At 41.4% G+C, this 17381-nt stretch overlaps 1 protein-coding gene across 1 annotated transcript; it reads right to left on the bottom strand.

The window, feature by feature from the left end:
* Nucleotides 1-172: 172 nt before the first annotated feature.
* LOC112553249 lies at nucleotides 173-16129 on the bottom strand. Its single transcript, XM_025220385.1, has 24 exons — nucleotides 15452-16129; nucleotides 12214-12247; nucleotides 11659-11740; nucleotides 10595-10692; nucleotides 10078-10260; nucleotides 9769-9864; nucleotides 9250-9383; nucleotides 8869-9082; nucleotides 8501-8655; nucleotides 7822-8023; nucleotides 7512-7687; nucleotides 7165-7309; nucleotides 6710-6928; nucleotides 6365-6526; nucleotides 5459-5620; nucleotides 4827-5078; nucleotides 4459-4587; nucleotides 3980-4098; nucleotides 3593-3651; nucleotides 3223-3428; nucleotides 2758-2844; nucleotides 2397-2511; nucleotides 1667-1756; nucleotides 173-1096 (listed from the first exon to the last, which is right to left on the bottom strand). Exons 1-24 carry the CDS (start codon nucleotides 15500-15502, stop codon nucleotides 631-633), a joined length of 3636 nt encoding a protein of 1211 aa, XP_025076170.1. The 5' UTR covers nucleotides 15503-16129; the 3' UTR covers nucleotides 173-630.
* Nucleotides 16130-17381: the final 1252 nt, after the last annotated feature.

Genomic DNA, 17381 nt, shown 5'->3' with positions numbered 1-17381 from the left:
TTGAAAAGTTTTTGCTTCTGTTATGGGATATTGTTGGTTTGTAGGTGTCTGTGTGAGAGCTCAACCTCTTTTTGTGCCAAATGCTGGTGTATCAGATTAACGTATCTAAGAATTGAGCATCTCTTGGAAGTATATACATCCAATAACGGTAAACAGACAAAAAAGCCGATAATAAATAATTTTTCTTTGTAATTTTTGGTAGAGAGCTTAGCGTCTGAATACTGCAAAAATATACATTTTCTGAAAGGACTTGGATGGTTACTACTACTAAGAACAACCAATTATTTTTTGACTGAAGCTTATGATTCCTCATCACCTCAATGATTAACTTTTCATGTCCAGCACAGTACAAAGGAGGAGTGCCGCCCATCCACCTCATTGTCTTTGTCATCAGTTATCGATGTGGCTAGACCTGTATTTGCTTCTCCAAAACAAGCACTCTTCCTCGCCCTCCTCGTCACAACGAACATCGTGAGCTATCCAATTAGCGCCCACTTTTACATTGTCTACCTTTCCCTCAGAACTAACGAGCGGGTCACCAAAACAAATTATCTCCTTTTCACACCACCAGAAGAGCTCTTTTCCTTGAAACACTAGCAAAGACTTTGCTGTTGATGATGTTGCGTGAGATCAGTTTTTGCCGGCCTTGTGGCTGGCTGATGTCGCGGGTGGGCGCTGGCTGTCTGAACGCAAGTTGGCGTAAGGTTTGTCTTCCGCAAATGTTCCTTCACGTCGCCCTAAACCAGTATACACGTGCTCCGACTCCCGCTTCTTGCTGCCTTCCTTTAACGACTCGTAAAAGCTCGTTTCTTCGGCTCCCTCGCCCATCTCCGTGTACGTATGTTCTGGGGTGTCCTCCCCGTAGAAGGCACGTGTCTTGGCGTCGAGCTGCTCGTAATCACCGACGCTCAATCCGCTGGCTTCGCCGCCCAGCCGGTCCTGTTGGGCACCTGGTCCCGTGTTGTAGTACAAATTCTCTTCAGTCTTTCCTTTATCTGTATTCTTCCTTCCGTCGGCGAATCCTTCTAACAGCACGTCGTATGGATTGAGCTCATCGGCCGATAGATCCTCTCTGCTTTCGCCTCTCTCAGTTCCTCTGTGACAAGCAACAAGCTTCTAATGACACCGTTGCAAATTATAAACGAGAATAGCGTTTAAACATCGACTTTGTTTCTTAATGATTGATCATCATAAATTTTTTTAGAAAATGGTCCCAAAATATCATCACTGTGATCGTACCTATTATGATCACGTTATTATCATTTTACTAAAGTTTTTACGATTTTGCATGCATGCCTTGCATACTTTGCCAAGTCATCGTCAGACCACGGACGTGTATATGTGGACTGCTGTCTGTCTGCCGAGACCAACGCTTCATTGAAGTTCTCCGCTGTTAGTCTCGGCGAGCTTAAACAATGAATGTGACTAAACCGGAAGCTGTGTACACACCTGCCTCGTTTTAGTAGTTAACTGGAAAAAATCGTCTCCTCACAGTCCAGTAATACAAGTTCGTGGTCAGACTGACTCCGTCATTAGTTTTGTGTTTGAAGAAAATAAAAGGAGACTGAAGAAAAGAAGATTTAGTCCCAAAGATCCGATTTTTCTGCACATTACACATAAAAGACTCGTTCAAGTGTCAGTGCCAAGGACGACCCCGTTCACTTACATTTCTAGAACTCCCGTGGACGTGTAGGTATTAAATTGTCGTTCCCGTGGACCACTCCGCAAAGCATGTCGCTCTTCCTGGCTTTTTCGTCTGCAGATGAAATAGAGTGAAATTCTGTTATTGTTACAAGTTTGCACGATATTTATTATATTAATAATATCTATGGGCTCAGAGAACGATTTTCTTAATCTACTTGTGACAGGACTGTGGTTAATTTGTAAAGCGTGAGCCCTGGGATATTCGATAAAGTTACGAGGAAAAAAAAATTCAGAGCCGCAATTTATTCCAAAAAAGTGGAGGATGTACAAAATTGCAGAAATTCTTCTGTTTGTGGTAAGTAATAATTTTTTTCAAGTGTGCTGTCGGTGGGAATGCAAATTGCAAAAACCAGGAATTGTACAAGGGAACATTCGCGCACTGTCTTACTACACGTGATGAATAATGACAGCATAGAAAAGATTGATACCTACTTGTTTAGTTCTGAAATTAAGGAATTAAAACTGTTCAAGAAAAAAAAAAAACCAAACAACCAGCGTTAAGTTTACGGCATTCCAAGTACTGAGGCTGCATCACCTCACGAATACCAATATGGCGGCCTGTTGGCTGTAAGCAAAGCCAGCAACCGTCTTTTAGTTTCAGATCACTGCATCACCCAAAGGGCAGTGTACTAGGTACTTGAAATGTTTGCATTCAGATACTGTACCTTCTAGTGGAAAAAAATCTAACATGCCTCTTTTTGACTATGAAAACTGCGAGGACTGAGATGAGTACGACAGCCACGAATGCACCGATGACGCCGCCTGCGATCGCCCCAGTTTTGCTGGTGTAAGGATCTGAAGACACGGCTGCAATAAGAATAAGAATAATAATGTGCAAATGTAGACTATCAGGGCCATTAATGTTGCTCAACGGGAGGCTAGCGGTTATGTTATAGATAGCTCGTGGCGTAAGCAGTGGAGTTAACTGTCGTCTGCTGGGAGGAACGTTGTGCTAACAAATATTTCTACAAATAAAATAACTACACTTTTTAACTTCATGGCTTGAACCATAAAGTCATCTCCAGAGACTAGCCCTTCTTTCAAAATACTTACGTGCGCAGAAGTAACGGAGTTCCGTGTCAACGCACTGCTCCCCGGGAGGACAGGACGGAGAGAGGGCTTCGTTACACCAGTCAACCGCTGTTGAATCACATTCCATAACACTTCTTAAAATGAATGTTGTAAGATGACTTTTTAAAAAGCGGATTGAAGCAAAAAAAAAAAAAGAAATGCAAGAGAGGACACGAAAAGATAATTAAAAAGGCAGTAGAAAAGAAACGAAAGAAACAGGGACACAAAAAAGGAGAGTACAAACACTGCATACAAATGAAGTAAAACTTGACAACAGAACTAAAGGACAAGCTGGCAGCACAGAAAGATGGCTGGCATAAAATATATTCAAACAACAGCACGAAAGGACAAGCTGGAGGCACAAAAGGATGGCTGGCATACAATACAGATTCACACTGCCACAATTGTTGCCATTAACACCTCGCGACACAGGAACCATGAGCTCACCATCATGGCTGCTGTTCGTGGCCGACAGGGAGGTGAAGATACCGATATGTGACGTAATGCCTAACGTTTGGTTTCCGATTATCACAGTCTTGTTGTTCTCCAAACTCAGCACTATCTGCGCTACCCTCACCACGATCTGATTCGTGATGTTTGTAGAACACAGGAGGGCGAAGACCACCACAGTCTTAGCATTGTCATTCGCGGACCTTTATCAGGAAAGAAAAAACAGGTTTATTAATTTTACATTCAGAATAATATTGTTGATAACATTGCACTGGTTTTTTTTTTACTCCAGAAGATGCAAAGAGTTAATATTGACAAAGAACGTTGTTAAATATTGTTCCACAACAACAATGGAAAAAGCTCGTACCTGAATTCCAGGACTCCCAGATATTTGTAGGCCTCGACAATCTTAAAGATATCAACAAACTGCAAACCGGAAGAAGAAAAAGTCGAAAAGGTGCCATAGTTCACAACGGAAGATTCATCGAAAAATTGCAATCATGTTTATGACACACGTGACACAGAATATGGAGAACCGAGCTTCACAAACAAGATCAATTTTATTAAAACCGATAAACCAAACAAAGTTCACTCAAACACAACATGTGCACATGTACAAACATACATGAGACAATCATTTTTAATGGTTAAAGGGATGGAACTAATAAATTGGGTTGAGGTGAACACTTAGATGGGTAGACATTTGAAAACTTGCGTGGATAGTCGTACTTTTTTTTTTTTTAATTGTACTTACTGTGTCTTGACATTCCCGTTGAAATGTCTTAAAACTGATTCCAGACTTATTATTGAGATCTTTGTTAAAAGGCACACCTAGAGGTGTAGTCAGGTACAGCATCTGGCCATCTTCATAGGCTGAAGACACATGATACAGAATAGCAAGACACACAAAGCTTTGATGTGTGATAGGAATAAGGTGTTTCTTCTTTTGCTGTTCATTGACTGACATGTTTTAATTTTCGTAACTTTACTTCACAATGCTATACAAACTAAAACATTACTTCAGTGAGTTTACACCTACTTACAACGACTCTCCGATGAGCTTCAGCTTCGTAATGAAACACAATGAATAAATACCATGTCCAACATTTAATCTGATCCTGTCACAGACCTACATGCAGTGAACATTCCGTGACAAATCTGATTTACTCGAGCATTAAAAATTTATGACAAAAAATGTAAACAGCAAGAGATGTTTGAAGAACGTGAGCTTACGAACGCAATGGTGATCCGAGGTTTCCCAGTATATGGGTTTGCACTTGCAATACGGACTCCCGCTGTCTGATAACAAACAATCTTGTGTATCGTTACACATCGATGCCTGCATGTCGTCGCAGTGCAAGACTGTTGAAAAAGAGAAAAAAAATGTTAAGACTGGCAATGAGTGCCCTCCACGAGACATCAACAATGGCCGTCATTTTAATTAACAGACTCATTATAGCACTCTTTTTCTCTAAAGCTAGTTAATTGTTGTTTAAAATCAACAACAACAACACCAACAACAACAACAAAAATTCTACAAAACAATGACCAAACTATTTTTCCCCCCAAGAAAGGAGCAGGTATTTGAAGATATTGCTTACTTTCTCCTGAGCCACACCCGCTTTCTATCAAGTCCTCGGCATCCACAGTTACTGATCTCTCATGCCGAGCGTGTGTAGAACTATGGTCTGGGTCTCGGCTCCTGTTTCTTCTCGCAGATGTGATGTCGCTGAGGAAGAAGAGGCGGTGTGGTGCGTTGCTTTTGCGAGCCAGCGTCTTGACGACGGTGTCGTGGTGGTAGTCCACGATGACCAGTCCTTGGCTCTCCAGGTCGCCGTCATACACGCGATCGTCTGTGACAAATTCATGATCGCACTTTCTCTTGTGAGTGAAATGTCTGACATTTGTGTTCTCAGCAAATAGTTTTTTTTAAATAGGATCTCTTTCGTAATCCAATCAATGTCCTGTCTCTTTTTTTGTTTGTTTGTTTGTTTGTTTGTTCTTCCTCGTTATTTCATGTTCTTTGTGTTATAATTTATGTGTGATAATGTAAGCCTGTTTCTATTTTAGAGGAATAAAATAGGAAGGTAAAGAAACGGATGTCAAGGAAAGAGATACGAGTGTGTGTATTAATGGCGAAGAAATAGAAACATCATCAGCTTACAGAGCAGTTGAAGAATCTTATAAAGTAATTGAAGTCTTTTCTTTGTAAAAAAATAAAGAGCCGGCATACCAAAACACAGGCGGGAGGAGTTGGAGCCTGGCTGAGCGGTGGACGTGTGCGGAGGGCAGGGCATGCAAAAGAAATGTCCCGAAGTGTCCTGGTAATAGCCCTGTGGGCACGGAGAACATCCCTCTGCTGACCGGTTGTAAAAATATCCCGCCTGGCATTTTACTGAAATACACGCAAGTATTATTAAATCATATCGCTAGATGGAAAGGTACACGGACTTTTCGCCGACGGACGTTTCGCCGCCGGACGTTTGGGCGCGGGGCACTTCATTTCGGCATTTCACGCGGGACCTTTAGCCGAAGTCAAGTGTGTGACGCCCCTTAGCTCACACATTTCTCTCGCCATTGTATCAATGTATCAGTGAACTCTCTCTCACTATCCCTCCTCATGTGAACCGTTAGCTCACACATTGTATCAATGTTTTTTCTCAAAGCTGTTGCGCATAATCTGTGACAATCAAAGTGAACTGTCTGTGAAGTCTGTGTGTAAAATTTGTTTGAAATAAAGAATTATTGTGTAATCTAGTAGTTACTTTCATTCTTTGAGAAGTAAGTAAACTCTCTCTCTCTCTCTGACATAATGCGGCGAAACGTCCGGCATCGAAACGCCGGTCGGCAAAATGTCCGACTCCGAAACGTCCAGAGGCGAAACGTCCAGTCGACAAAACGTCCGGCTCCGAAACGTCCGGCGGCGAAACGTCCGTCGGCAAAACGTCCGCACACGAGATGGAAATATCTTCTGTGTTATCAGTTTTGAACGACTGCTTGAGAGGACAATAAATGAATTTATTTTTAAATATATTAAATTTGTCTGGTAACCGAGGCTTTAACATCATTATTATTATTATCAATATTATCACGTCGTATGATGCACAATACAAAAGGCGACTGTTGATGTAAGGCTTACGTTTGCATTCCATGGCGTCTCGGCTCCCCGATGCCTCAGTGGTAGTTCCGGCGGGGCATTCCTGGCAAGAGGTGGCGCCAGCTGAAGGCTGATACTGGCCTTTGTCGCACTCCTCACACTGTTGGGACACATTCTCTCGATACGAACCCGGGGGACATTGTACTACGAGACAGCAACAACAGATTAATAAAACACTGATGAGAACAGCGACAGAAACACAAAGGTTGAGAGCAAATACCTAAATCGCTCTAAGTTTATATTTACCTCTTCAGCAAGTACCCTTTGGAAAACATAACTGCTGGGAAGAACACCTTTCATCATCATCAGATCTTTCATAATACTTACATTTACAAGAAGGTAGTTCAGTGACGCTCCAGACGCCTCCCTCTAAACACTCCAGCTCTAGTGATCCGGTTGATGGGGTGTCTTGTGATGCATGAAGACTGTCCGAGTCATGAAAGGAGTAGCCATCAGCACAGGACACAACCACCTTGGCGCCAAAACGATACACATACAGCTGTGGGCTGCTCAGTGTATGGGAGTCCAACTGCAACTTGGGACAACCTAAACAAAACCACAAAGAACGATAAGCGCGAAAAACAATTCATTAATTTACACAAGCAATATATAAATGTACTGTATGAACACCCCATCTATAAATGTACTGTACGCATTGGTCTCCTGTCTACCGAAGTACAAAACAATTTTCTTTTCACTGCAGCTTACACACATCTATGCAAATTTGGGAAAGTGTCAATCATTTCACTGAATGCACAGTTCTGTGCCAAGGGCTCACGTACTGATAGAGAAAGTGAGGGAAAAGCCATTGCTCGTGTAACTGTCGTCTGATTCGAAGATCACGCGGAACCGGCCGCTGCTGACGTCAAAGGGTACAAGGGATGGCGACCTTGTGACGTTGAGCAGGAGATGGTCACTGTCGTACAGCTGAAATAAGAGTCCAGGTTATCCTGTGTGTCTGCCTAAAATATCGAGGGAGGCTCGTAAGTATTTTATAAATTACTTGTTCGGATAATGAACACGGGCTACACAAAACTGCGCGAACCAACATAGGCGCATAAACACACGCACTCTCTCTGTTGACTTTCTGTAAGACAGCACAAGACCAACAAACACTTAGATGTATTACCAGAAGGTAGTCGTTGTCATCAAGATCCACATGATTAAGCTGAATTGTTACTGTTTGTAGCTGTGGTATTGTAACATCAAAGATGCAAGATTGTCGTAGTCCGTAATGCCCCTTTCCTTTCCGGTATCCGGGAGAGTGAACTGTACCATTGATGGCATTCAATTTCACTGAACATCCTAAAAGGGGAAACAAAGAAAAAAAAACGTTAAACACATAAAAAGTTTTTTAAATTTTGTTAAACACATCATTAACCTGGCTTATTTTTTGAATCAGAAGGTTTTCTGTGAGTTAACAAAGTTTTTACACTGACCCTGCCAATACCGGAAGTGGAATCCCTTGCCTACATCCGGACCGCGAGTCTGCATGGTGATGTAAAGGTGTCGACCAGTTGTCAGAACGTAGGGCAGGAAGTTACGAGTGGAGGACGTCACTTCCGTCAGTAGGGTACCATAGGCCGTTTCTCCATCTCGAAGTAGCACCTTGTCGCGCCCTGTCAGATTTACATCCACGATCTGAAAATGCACCAGACTGGACAATGAGCATGGAAGCACATCATAAACTAATGCAAGAGTACAATACTGTATTTTTATTATCATAAAAGGCGGTCTTAGTCTCACCAGGCGTGAGGGAATAAGACAGTTTCTAGAACCTAAATGCAGTGTTCTTCTGTGAGTTCTTGCCTTGAAGTTATATATACAAAATATAACGATCTAGAACAGCTGTGTTAATCCTTCATATCCACTCCTCATATGATACTATCATATGATACTACCTATATTCCAGTAAGTACACGAAGTACACGAAGATTTTCCATACATAAAACGCTGCCCGCTATCGCTCACCCTCCTCCCCGACTGACACACTGGCTATTCTCCGTCATAAGTACATAATATTTTAAAAATGTCATTTAGCCCAGAGTTGGCTTATGTCTTTAGAGGTTTGGGCCAAAGAAAGGTAAGCAACTACCAAGAAAATAAAAATGCACAAACCTCTAGAGTTATCGTTTTGTCCTCCTTGTCTGCCGTGATGACCCAGGTGTAGTCCTGCCAGGCCAGGTAACTCGGGTAGAAAGGTGAAAACAGATCCGCCACCTCTGGAGTAGCCGTCAGGCGTTTCCCTTGGGCAGAAAATCCCGTTGCCTTGACTGTGGAGTAAAATACATAATGAACCTTAAGATTCTCCTTTTTCGTTTACGATTACTGACTTTCAAGTTCCCTTAGGTTTTCGTATACAGCTTTTCGATCAATGAACACAGGTATATTTCTGCGTCCGCAGGTGTCTATCTGTAAAGACCAGCTGTCCCCGCCGCCCACCCCTCGTGTCTACCTGTAAACACACGACGTGCAGTCAACTGTACCTGTCGTAAAGACGGCGCTAAAGCCGCGACTGCTTTGCGTGATGTCGGAGTCGAAGGTGAGGAGGAGGAAGTGGTTGTCGCTGATGAACGTAGGTAAAGTTGTGTCGTTCAGCTGTCCCGACAAGCGCGCCACCTGACGAGATGTTTGTATCGTAGGTCCGCCGACATACACCGTCACCACGTCCACATCCGGTTCAGTGGAGAAATCTGTGAACTGCATCACAAGTTGGCTGACATGTTTACTTGCCTTTTACATTCACGTCTTATTTATTTGTTTATTTATTTATTGTAATGTCTGTACGCAGTGTCATGCGTGTTCATGAATAACTTTTTTGGCTAACTTGTATGTATAAGTTGTAGCAGTTGCATCGTTAGGTTTACCTGTAAACGCACGTTAGAGCCCAGCTGTAGTCGCACCTTCCAGAAGCACCGTGCGTTTCGTGGGTAGACGTCAGGCCAGCCAGGGGAGAAAATCGGTCCTTCCGGTTCTTGCAAGAGATAACTGCAGTGCTTCTCTGTAGTGGAAAATAAAATCGTGTCGTGCTGACTCATGCTTTCCTTTCTGGTTTGTAATAACGGCGTAATAATCCACATTGTATTGATGTTTATTGCTGAAAATCTTTTGCTAGTTAATCAGTTATCTTAAATGCGAAAGAAGAGTCGGTTGACACATAATTTTAAGTTATATTTGGAATAGTACCGTCAACTGAGCTCATGTGAGCTGAGGAAGGAGGACTTCATTGTTAATGGGTGTTTCAGAATAATAAGATCATAATATGTAAATTAAGAAGCTTATATAGTTAAAGGTTACTATCTTGTTATGAGCTAAACCTTGCCGTTTGAAAAAGAAATGTTCGACTTGGGTAGGTCTTTAATTTAAAAACAAAACAAAACACTCACCACAGTCGATTTCATCAGATCCATCTCCGCAGTCGTCCTCTCCGTCACAAGCAAAGCGGGACAACACGAACTTCTCATTGGTGCAGTGGAAACACCCTAAAACCAAGTAAAAAGTAACATTGCCTCCAGTAGATAGCTGTCCCCGAGATTATATTATGCCTGCTCTTTTGCTACACCTTTAGCTACACCTCCTACTCCTCACAGTCACAAACACAGAGCGGCATGAACTAACGGGAATTCACAACAGATAAAAAAAACCTACTGTACTCAAAAATAGGTTAATGTGAGTACATTTGTACCCGTACCTACCTTCTGGTGCAGCAGGTCTCGTACAGATAAAAGATGATTTTCTTTCGCATGGGGCCAGTGCCCAGATCACGTGACCGTCCCCTGCTCTTGCCAGTACACACTTGCTGACGGCAACGGCGACATGGTTTTCGTCGGCGTAGCTGTTGGTCACGGTGTCTGCTGTCAGGTGAGATCCTGACAAAGCTGAGGGAGGGGAAATGTAGCAGGGAATGTAGTCGGGTGAAGGAAAGAAAGGGGGATGAATATAAACAGGGGCTAAGAACCAATCACACAAAATCGAGATCCTACAACTTCTGTGGCTTAAGCTGGAATAGATGACTGAGCTTGAGTGCACCACATTGTTAGTTCATTTTTACATAAAATAAGAAAAAAAACAAAGTGGAAAGAAAGAAAAAAGGAAAGAAAAAACAAAAAATCAAGGAAATAGGAGGATGGAACACTATTAGAAGAATGTGTAACGGAAGGAAATAAAAAATAAGCAGAATAAAGGACAAAATAAACCATTAAAGTCAGTTACCTATCCAGAACTCCTTCAGCTTGTCGTCTGGCGGCAGAAGACTTGTAACATTAAGGTCATCGTCTAATTCTTTTACTTTCAGCAGGTGAGATCCGTGCCTGTGAGACACACCAGTTAACAGTCATGCCATCATGACACTGTAATAGTTTAATATTAAAACTACTGACGAAGCCTGATATTTTGATTCTAAAAAGTAATGATAAAGCGACCGTGGACATTGGCATCTTATTCCGGTCATTGTTATTTAAAATGCAAGGCCTTTGGGATCTTGATTTTAATTACTGTTATACAGAAGGTCCTAGCCAATCCTACAAATTTGATCACATGTTACTGATAGAATGCCATAACAACAAACTTAGGTTAGTAAAGCCCCGTAATAATTTTGCTATCGGGTAGGGTTAGTGGTTTTAAGTTCGGTTGTTCGTCATGGAGCTCTCTGAGTTCACATTCTTTATGGGGCTTAGGTTTGCATTTTGTATGAGCTGTGACCTATCATTTGGAGTCATAGTTTGGCTTGGAATGTAGCTTGACCTGTGACCTCGTAACATCTCACATTTTACCCTGACTCGTGAACCTGTGACGAGAATGAGCTTCCATGTTTGTGTGAATATCTCCTTCACTGGTTGCACTCAACGATAAACCAAGAAATAAACACTACTTCACAAAAAAGTGATTTCCAGATAATAATAAGGATAAATAATCTCTGAAAATATATAATATTGCTTGACCATAAGATACCTTATACCAATATGTTGTAGATGCTGTAGTTTAAAAAAAAGTGATACTAAAGTATTAATGAGTTGTCCTGAGTTTTGTCCACCGAAAATTTTGTGTCAAAAAATGCAATGAAATTGAAGGGTTTTCCCGCTTGTTAAACGTGTTCTTCTTTGTGAGAAAAATGTCCATAAGGGATAAATGCTGATCCTTTGCAACCTTGATCGGCGAGTCCTCATTCATACCAATGCTCATGATTGTAGTTACGCAGCCCAAAGTCTATAGAAGGACAATAGTTAGACAGAGTAACCTGTCCTCTTTCATCCTTCTTCTCCTTGCTGCAGACTTACCATTCGCACACTCGACTTGCAGTGTCCCAAGGCAGTTGTGCAGTAAATGCGCGAAAGCAGCTCACACCCAGGTTCGTCCACCCTGCAGACCAACAGCACTGACTTACAAAACTCTCCAGACATTTTTGGACAAATTATTGTTCTGACATGAATCACAAGCAGCTTTTTTTTTACATAACTACTAAGTTGTCCACTACAAACAGAATCTCTGCAAGCTATGTCTTTACTAAAAGTAAGACTTCAGAAGCTTACAGAGTAGTTGGCGAAGGGAATGTAACCACAAACTGTAGTGAGACAGTTTTCAGGATCAGTGTATTGTGGATGCACCAAAAAGAGAAGACCATAAATTGCATATATAATCATTGATACATTAATACAATAACTAAACTATCGGTACTTCTCTAGTCAGAAGTGAGAGTATATACTAGTTTCATTCATCCGTTTGTGTTTGTGTCAGTTATACCGTGAGTGACTGTGTGCATGTATTTCTGTGTTGTGGAGGAAGAACAGCTTTAATTTTTACAAACACTAAAGATGAGATCTCAGAAAACAAACCTGGCTGACATTCGAGACCCTTGGGCAAACTCACCTGTAAAAGAGGAAAACCATTTGAAGCACTTCTGTATCAGGTAATTCATAACTCAAATGTATGTAATGAAGGTACAGTAAGAAGGATTATAGGCTGAATCAGTAAAATGGCGAAATGCAAGATACACCTCTTGAATATTATTTAAGATAAAGATGCTAAATACTGCTTCTAATTTGAAGGTACGGATTGATTGATTGATTGGTTGATTGATTGATCGATCGATTGATTGGTTGATTGTCAACTTTGATGTCTCCTGTTGCTTGTGCTTTTTGTAACACTTGATATTTCTGTTGTTCTATGCCTGCGCCAAATCATTTTCTCTTTAGACCACTAAAGGTCTCTGCCGCCTGTACTTCCGGCCATCTTACCGAGAATTTCTTGACTTGACAGATTAATAATTATAATATATGTTCCCATAGCGGGAAGCCCGAGCACGTGACCGCACTTCACATTTCTACGCCATGATTGCTTGTCACAATTTCTCTGCAATTTCAACTTTCTGTTTCTGATGTACAGTCCATGTCCTCTTCACATGTTCTCATCTACTGGACCTGTGTGTACCCGACGTCCACTGCACTCTCTACGAGGTGTGTGTTTATTCTCCCCCGGGATTTTCCCCGAAAACTTGCTCGTGTTCCTTGTGCCCCTTGATGTTTTAAGTGGCTATAGAAATCATATTATTATGGTTGGTGTGACTGAGTTTTTTCTTTGCATCCCCCTATCCAACTTAAAGCCAAAAAACTACACTAAAGTTTTGCAGTGAATACCACTTCTAGGAAAAAACCCAACTTAAATACTTAAAGAATATCGTCAGGAAAACCAATATCAGGAAAAAACGTTAATATAATTTTTTCAAAATAAACAAATAAACCGGTTTTTTCCTTGCAGGTCAGCTTATGTGTCGTATGCTTCAGCATCTTTAAAAACCCTCACTGACTTGCTATTTTCATGAATGCATAAGCAAACAAAAAAGGTGAAATACAGACAGACAGACGCAGAAATGTGAACACATTAACACAAAATGAAGGGATAACCCATAATCCATATTAACACACATTAACACAAAATGAACGGATAACCCATAATCCATATTACTGCTTTCCTCCATTTTCCTCACCTTTTTTTCTGGTTGAAAAATCATGTGTGCTAGTGTTTTGATCTTCGTCGGTTCCGTGGCAATGACAGGAGGAAATGAATGTGCAAGCATCTTTATCCTTCAAGCGGATGAACACGCCCCCCACCACATACACACCCTCCCTTTTCCCCTAGAAAATGACGGGACTACAGAGCTTCTCGTTTGACAAGTAGCACACAGAACATGAACAGTAAATAACCAATTAAAAATTCCAGAACCCTTCAAACAGATTTTGAATACGTATATTTTGAATAGCTCCTTGGTCTTTTCTAGTCGGGTGGCAAGAGTGATGATTGCATGAAGATAGGGGTGTAAACATCGTCTAATTTCATGTTAGTTTATGAAGGGAGAACCTTTTAGAACAATTAAAACATGAAGGGCAAAGTATTGACGATCAGTCCAGATAATGATATCAAATACTACTGCTTCTATTTCAACAGTATTGTGTGTTGATTGATTGATTTAAATGTAGCTTTACAGCTGTAAATACTGTGTTTTAGCGAAAGGACAAATATACAATGCCATTAGTTGTGTAAAATAAGACATGGCGGTGTATCTTCTCGGTAACAACAAGTATTATTTAATGTCTCATTAATATGCCCTGACGTGTTTTCCGTCACAACTTGCTGTAAGTTCCGTGAAGTATTTTTTATCGCCTCACGCCTTGGTGTGTTTTCTCTACAACATCATGCATCTTACATGCATTTAATCCATTAAGATCACGCGCTTGTTTACAAGGCAGAGAATGAAGGTTACACCTGCATGAAAAATGTCTTGTTCCTCCTTCACTGACGGTAAACACACGTGCATATCTTCTTGAACAACTCAGGTCATCACAACCCCAGCGTTCGCACATTTCTCCATCGAGCAAGTCTGATTTACTCTTATCTGAATTCGTGTGGGTGGAATGTTTGATTAAGATTATCTTTCTTTTCATTTACCCCAACCATTTTTTTAAAAAGTTTGTCGGAGAAATTCTGAAAATGTATGCAAGAAAGCAAGGGACCAAACGAAAGAGTGAATGAGCGAATGAAAAAGACAGAACGAGAGAAAGAGGAGAGAGGTGGGGGAAATGAGTGAGAGAGAGGGTTAAATCAGAAGGTCGGGACTTACAACAACACTTGTGTATTTCTTACATTTCTTACACGTTATTAAATAACTCTTCAAAACCCGGAACAGACTATCTAGTAACTGCGATGTGTGCGTTATTTAAAGAAAACTTGGATTCACTTAGGGGACAAAACAGACCCAGTCATGCAGAGTTTTAAAAAAGAAAAAAAAAAAATGGCTGTATTGTTATTCATCCATTGGGTGGGGGTTAGGTTTAAAACTTTCGCTGCGCTCAGTCAGTTGTGTGCTGTGAACACAGAGGACCGGCACTTATAGAGAAAGTGCTTTCTCGTCGGTCCAAATAGAGCAGAAAGCTCAAAAGTGAATATGAACCCGACAGAGAAAACTAGCGGATAGGGGGAGGGGGAGATGATGGAACAAAGGAGGGAGAATGGAGGGAGACCTGCATTTGTGCTAAATAAACTGCTACATGTAGTGATATGAACAGCATGTAATGTCGGAGCGGTAAGCTGAAGTACTATCCCTAAATGTTGAGTTTAATTTATGACTCACTTCCTGTGTCTTTTTCTCAGTCAAACGACACCAGAGAGAGATAACAATAGTAAAACATTTTAAATAATTCTGACTTAAACATGGAGACAAAATAAGTAACAGATATTTTACACGTCACAGTTTCTCAAAATGTTCACTATCAGCAGGTGTTCATTTTACCTGCTTACTTGTAACAGTTTACTATCCGTTATTTACAATCGCATAAATATCATGGTTACCTTATTAAATTATAAATTTTACTTTAAAGAAGACTAAGTCTGCATATGTTATAGGGGCCGGTTACCTGCATAGATACAATCACAACGAACCACCAAGAATCGACAAACATTGGGAGAAATAAATCTGTCATCTCTTACAAACTCGTAAGGAATGTCTCGTCAAAGGTCGAATCCCGGACTTGTGTCCCTATACAAGTATAAGTATACAAATTCGTGGTCAAATCTTACCGAAAGACTAGTGTCTGCGATGACAGCAGCCAGGGCGAGAATCCACAGCATTGCAGCAGAGTTTGAATCACATCTGATGAGTGACAGTTCTAGGACTCTTCTGGCGAACTCTGTTTATCCACTGCGAACAAGACTTAATCTTCTCTATATTCTCGGCTGATGTGACAAGAGCAACCCCTTCCCCGTGCAAGCTTTGCCACCAACTGTCAGCCGATGAATGTGGTCGCTCCTCCCGTCTGAAAACTTAAGCCGACTTTGTACCCGTACACCCATGTACCCGTGTTTGTGGAAATTACTTCCTAGTGCGCAACAGGCAACCAGCAATGTCTGCTCCGACACACGAAGAGGAATCAGAGCCTCGCGAAAGTCGTTGACAGCCATGGGAACTCAATATCGTAGAGAGAAAGTATGTCTGTGTGACCTCATTCGAGATGCGCTAGTCCAGAAGACAACAGTAAGGTGGTATTGTGTATTGTCCTTTTTCTATATGATTAACTATTGAGTTCACAAAACTTTCAAAGGACATTGCTGCACGATGAAACACAAGGTGCCGCACGCACCGACGCACGAACACATGCGCGCAGTGTGCAGACTAACAACTTGCTCGGAATGTCTGTTATAGACGAGTACTGATCCGAAAGAGAAAGAGGTCGCTAGTCCCTGGTAGGCGGTGTAGTGTAACATTGTGGTTTCTTCGTTTAGACGTCCTGTTGGCATGTAAATAAAACTACCTAGCTGTTCTTAAGATAGGAATCCTGCCTCTTCTCAGATTACATGGCGCGTATGAAATTTGTTCGGAAGAGCAAAGAACGAATAATAAAAAAAAATGGTGTCCTAAATGATACCTTTCTAAACTTATATCAGAAATGATGGTGAACCTTGGCTTTTGGTCGACACAGATTATTATCCTTCGTCTGGACTACTTTCTGTGGCAAAATCTCCTGGCTGTGATTCTATTGTCAGCTATCCGTCTGTCGCTTCGTTGGGATCAAGTTTATATACATATATATGTGTGTGTGGCCTCAAGACGAGTAGGGACAAGGTGAAATACCTATACTCCTTTTATCCCCTAATAAAGCTCATGTTCTGCTCGGATCACGAGTTTTTAAAGTGCAAAAGGGGAGGTAAAAAGTGTGACACTCTCCCCATCCACCTTCTCTCTCTCTGTGCGGCTTAATCGCTAGAAAAATATAAGTATATGTAAGCTTCCTTCAGTGTCATTCGGCCAAAAACTTTAACTTTTGTATGTCAGACTGGCTGTCCTCGTCCGCTTCTCTGTCCATGTGTGTGTGTAATGTCTGTTAATCAAGTCTACACCCTTGGGCTGGTATCACGAAGTCCTTTACATTACTCTCAATTTCTGCGTTCCGTGCTCTCTGCCACTGTACTGGGCTTGGTTTTTCTTTTGACAGATAGACAATTGCATTTTATGATTAACAATATTGTGCTGTTGTTGTCGTTTGAATTGTTTTGATCAGTAAGAGCTTTTCGCTGTCTATACGTACGGCATCGTGTCTAAGCAAAGACTGCGCGCGCACGTGTGATTACGTACGTACGTACTGCTCGCAAGTTCATCTCGCGGTGCTAGTGATGGAGTAAGGCCCGGATGTAAATAACAATTGGCAGGTGTGGCAGTGTATCTGTTGACGACACATATGACCTGCTAGTCTCACACACACACAAACCATCTACGATGCCTCCCGTCCATCAAATCTTGTCAGTTGACAACCTCTCTCCTTGTGCTCCAGGAATATATTTTTTCTCGATGCTTGCTTTGCCTCGTTAGCGAGAAACCATTCAAATATATATTTTATGTCGGCTTCATCCAACGACTTCAAAGAGAGAGAGAGGAAATAACAACCTTTCTCTGCAGTCAAGCACTTGTGCAACGTAAAGGGGAGACTACCTTCATGATCACGTCTTTGAAACA

Source organism: Pomacea canaliculata, linkage group LG1, assembly GCF_003073045.1.
Source record: "Pomacea canaliculata isolate SZHN2017 linkage group LG1, ASM307304v1, whole genome shotgun sequence".
NCBI lineage: Eukaryota > Metazoa > Mollusca > Gastropoda > Architaenioglossa > Ampullariidae > Pomacea > Pomacea canaliculata.
The sequence above is the reverse complement of the archived record's forward strand: the minus strand, read 5'-3'. Positions and strand labels throughout refer to the sequence as shown.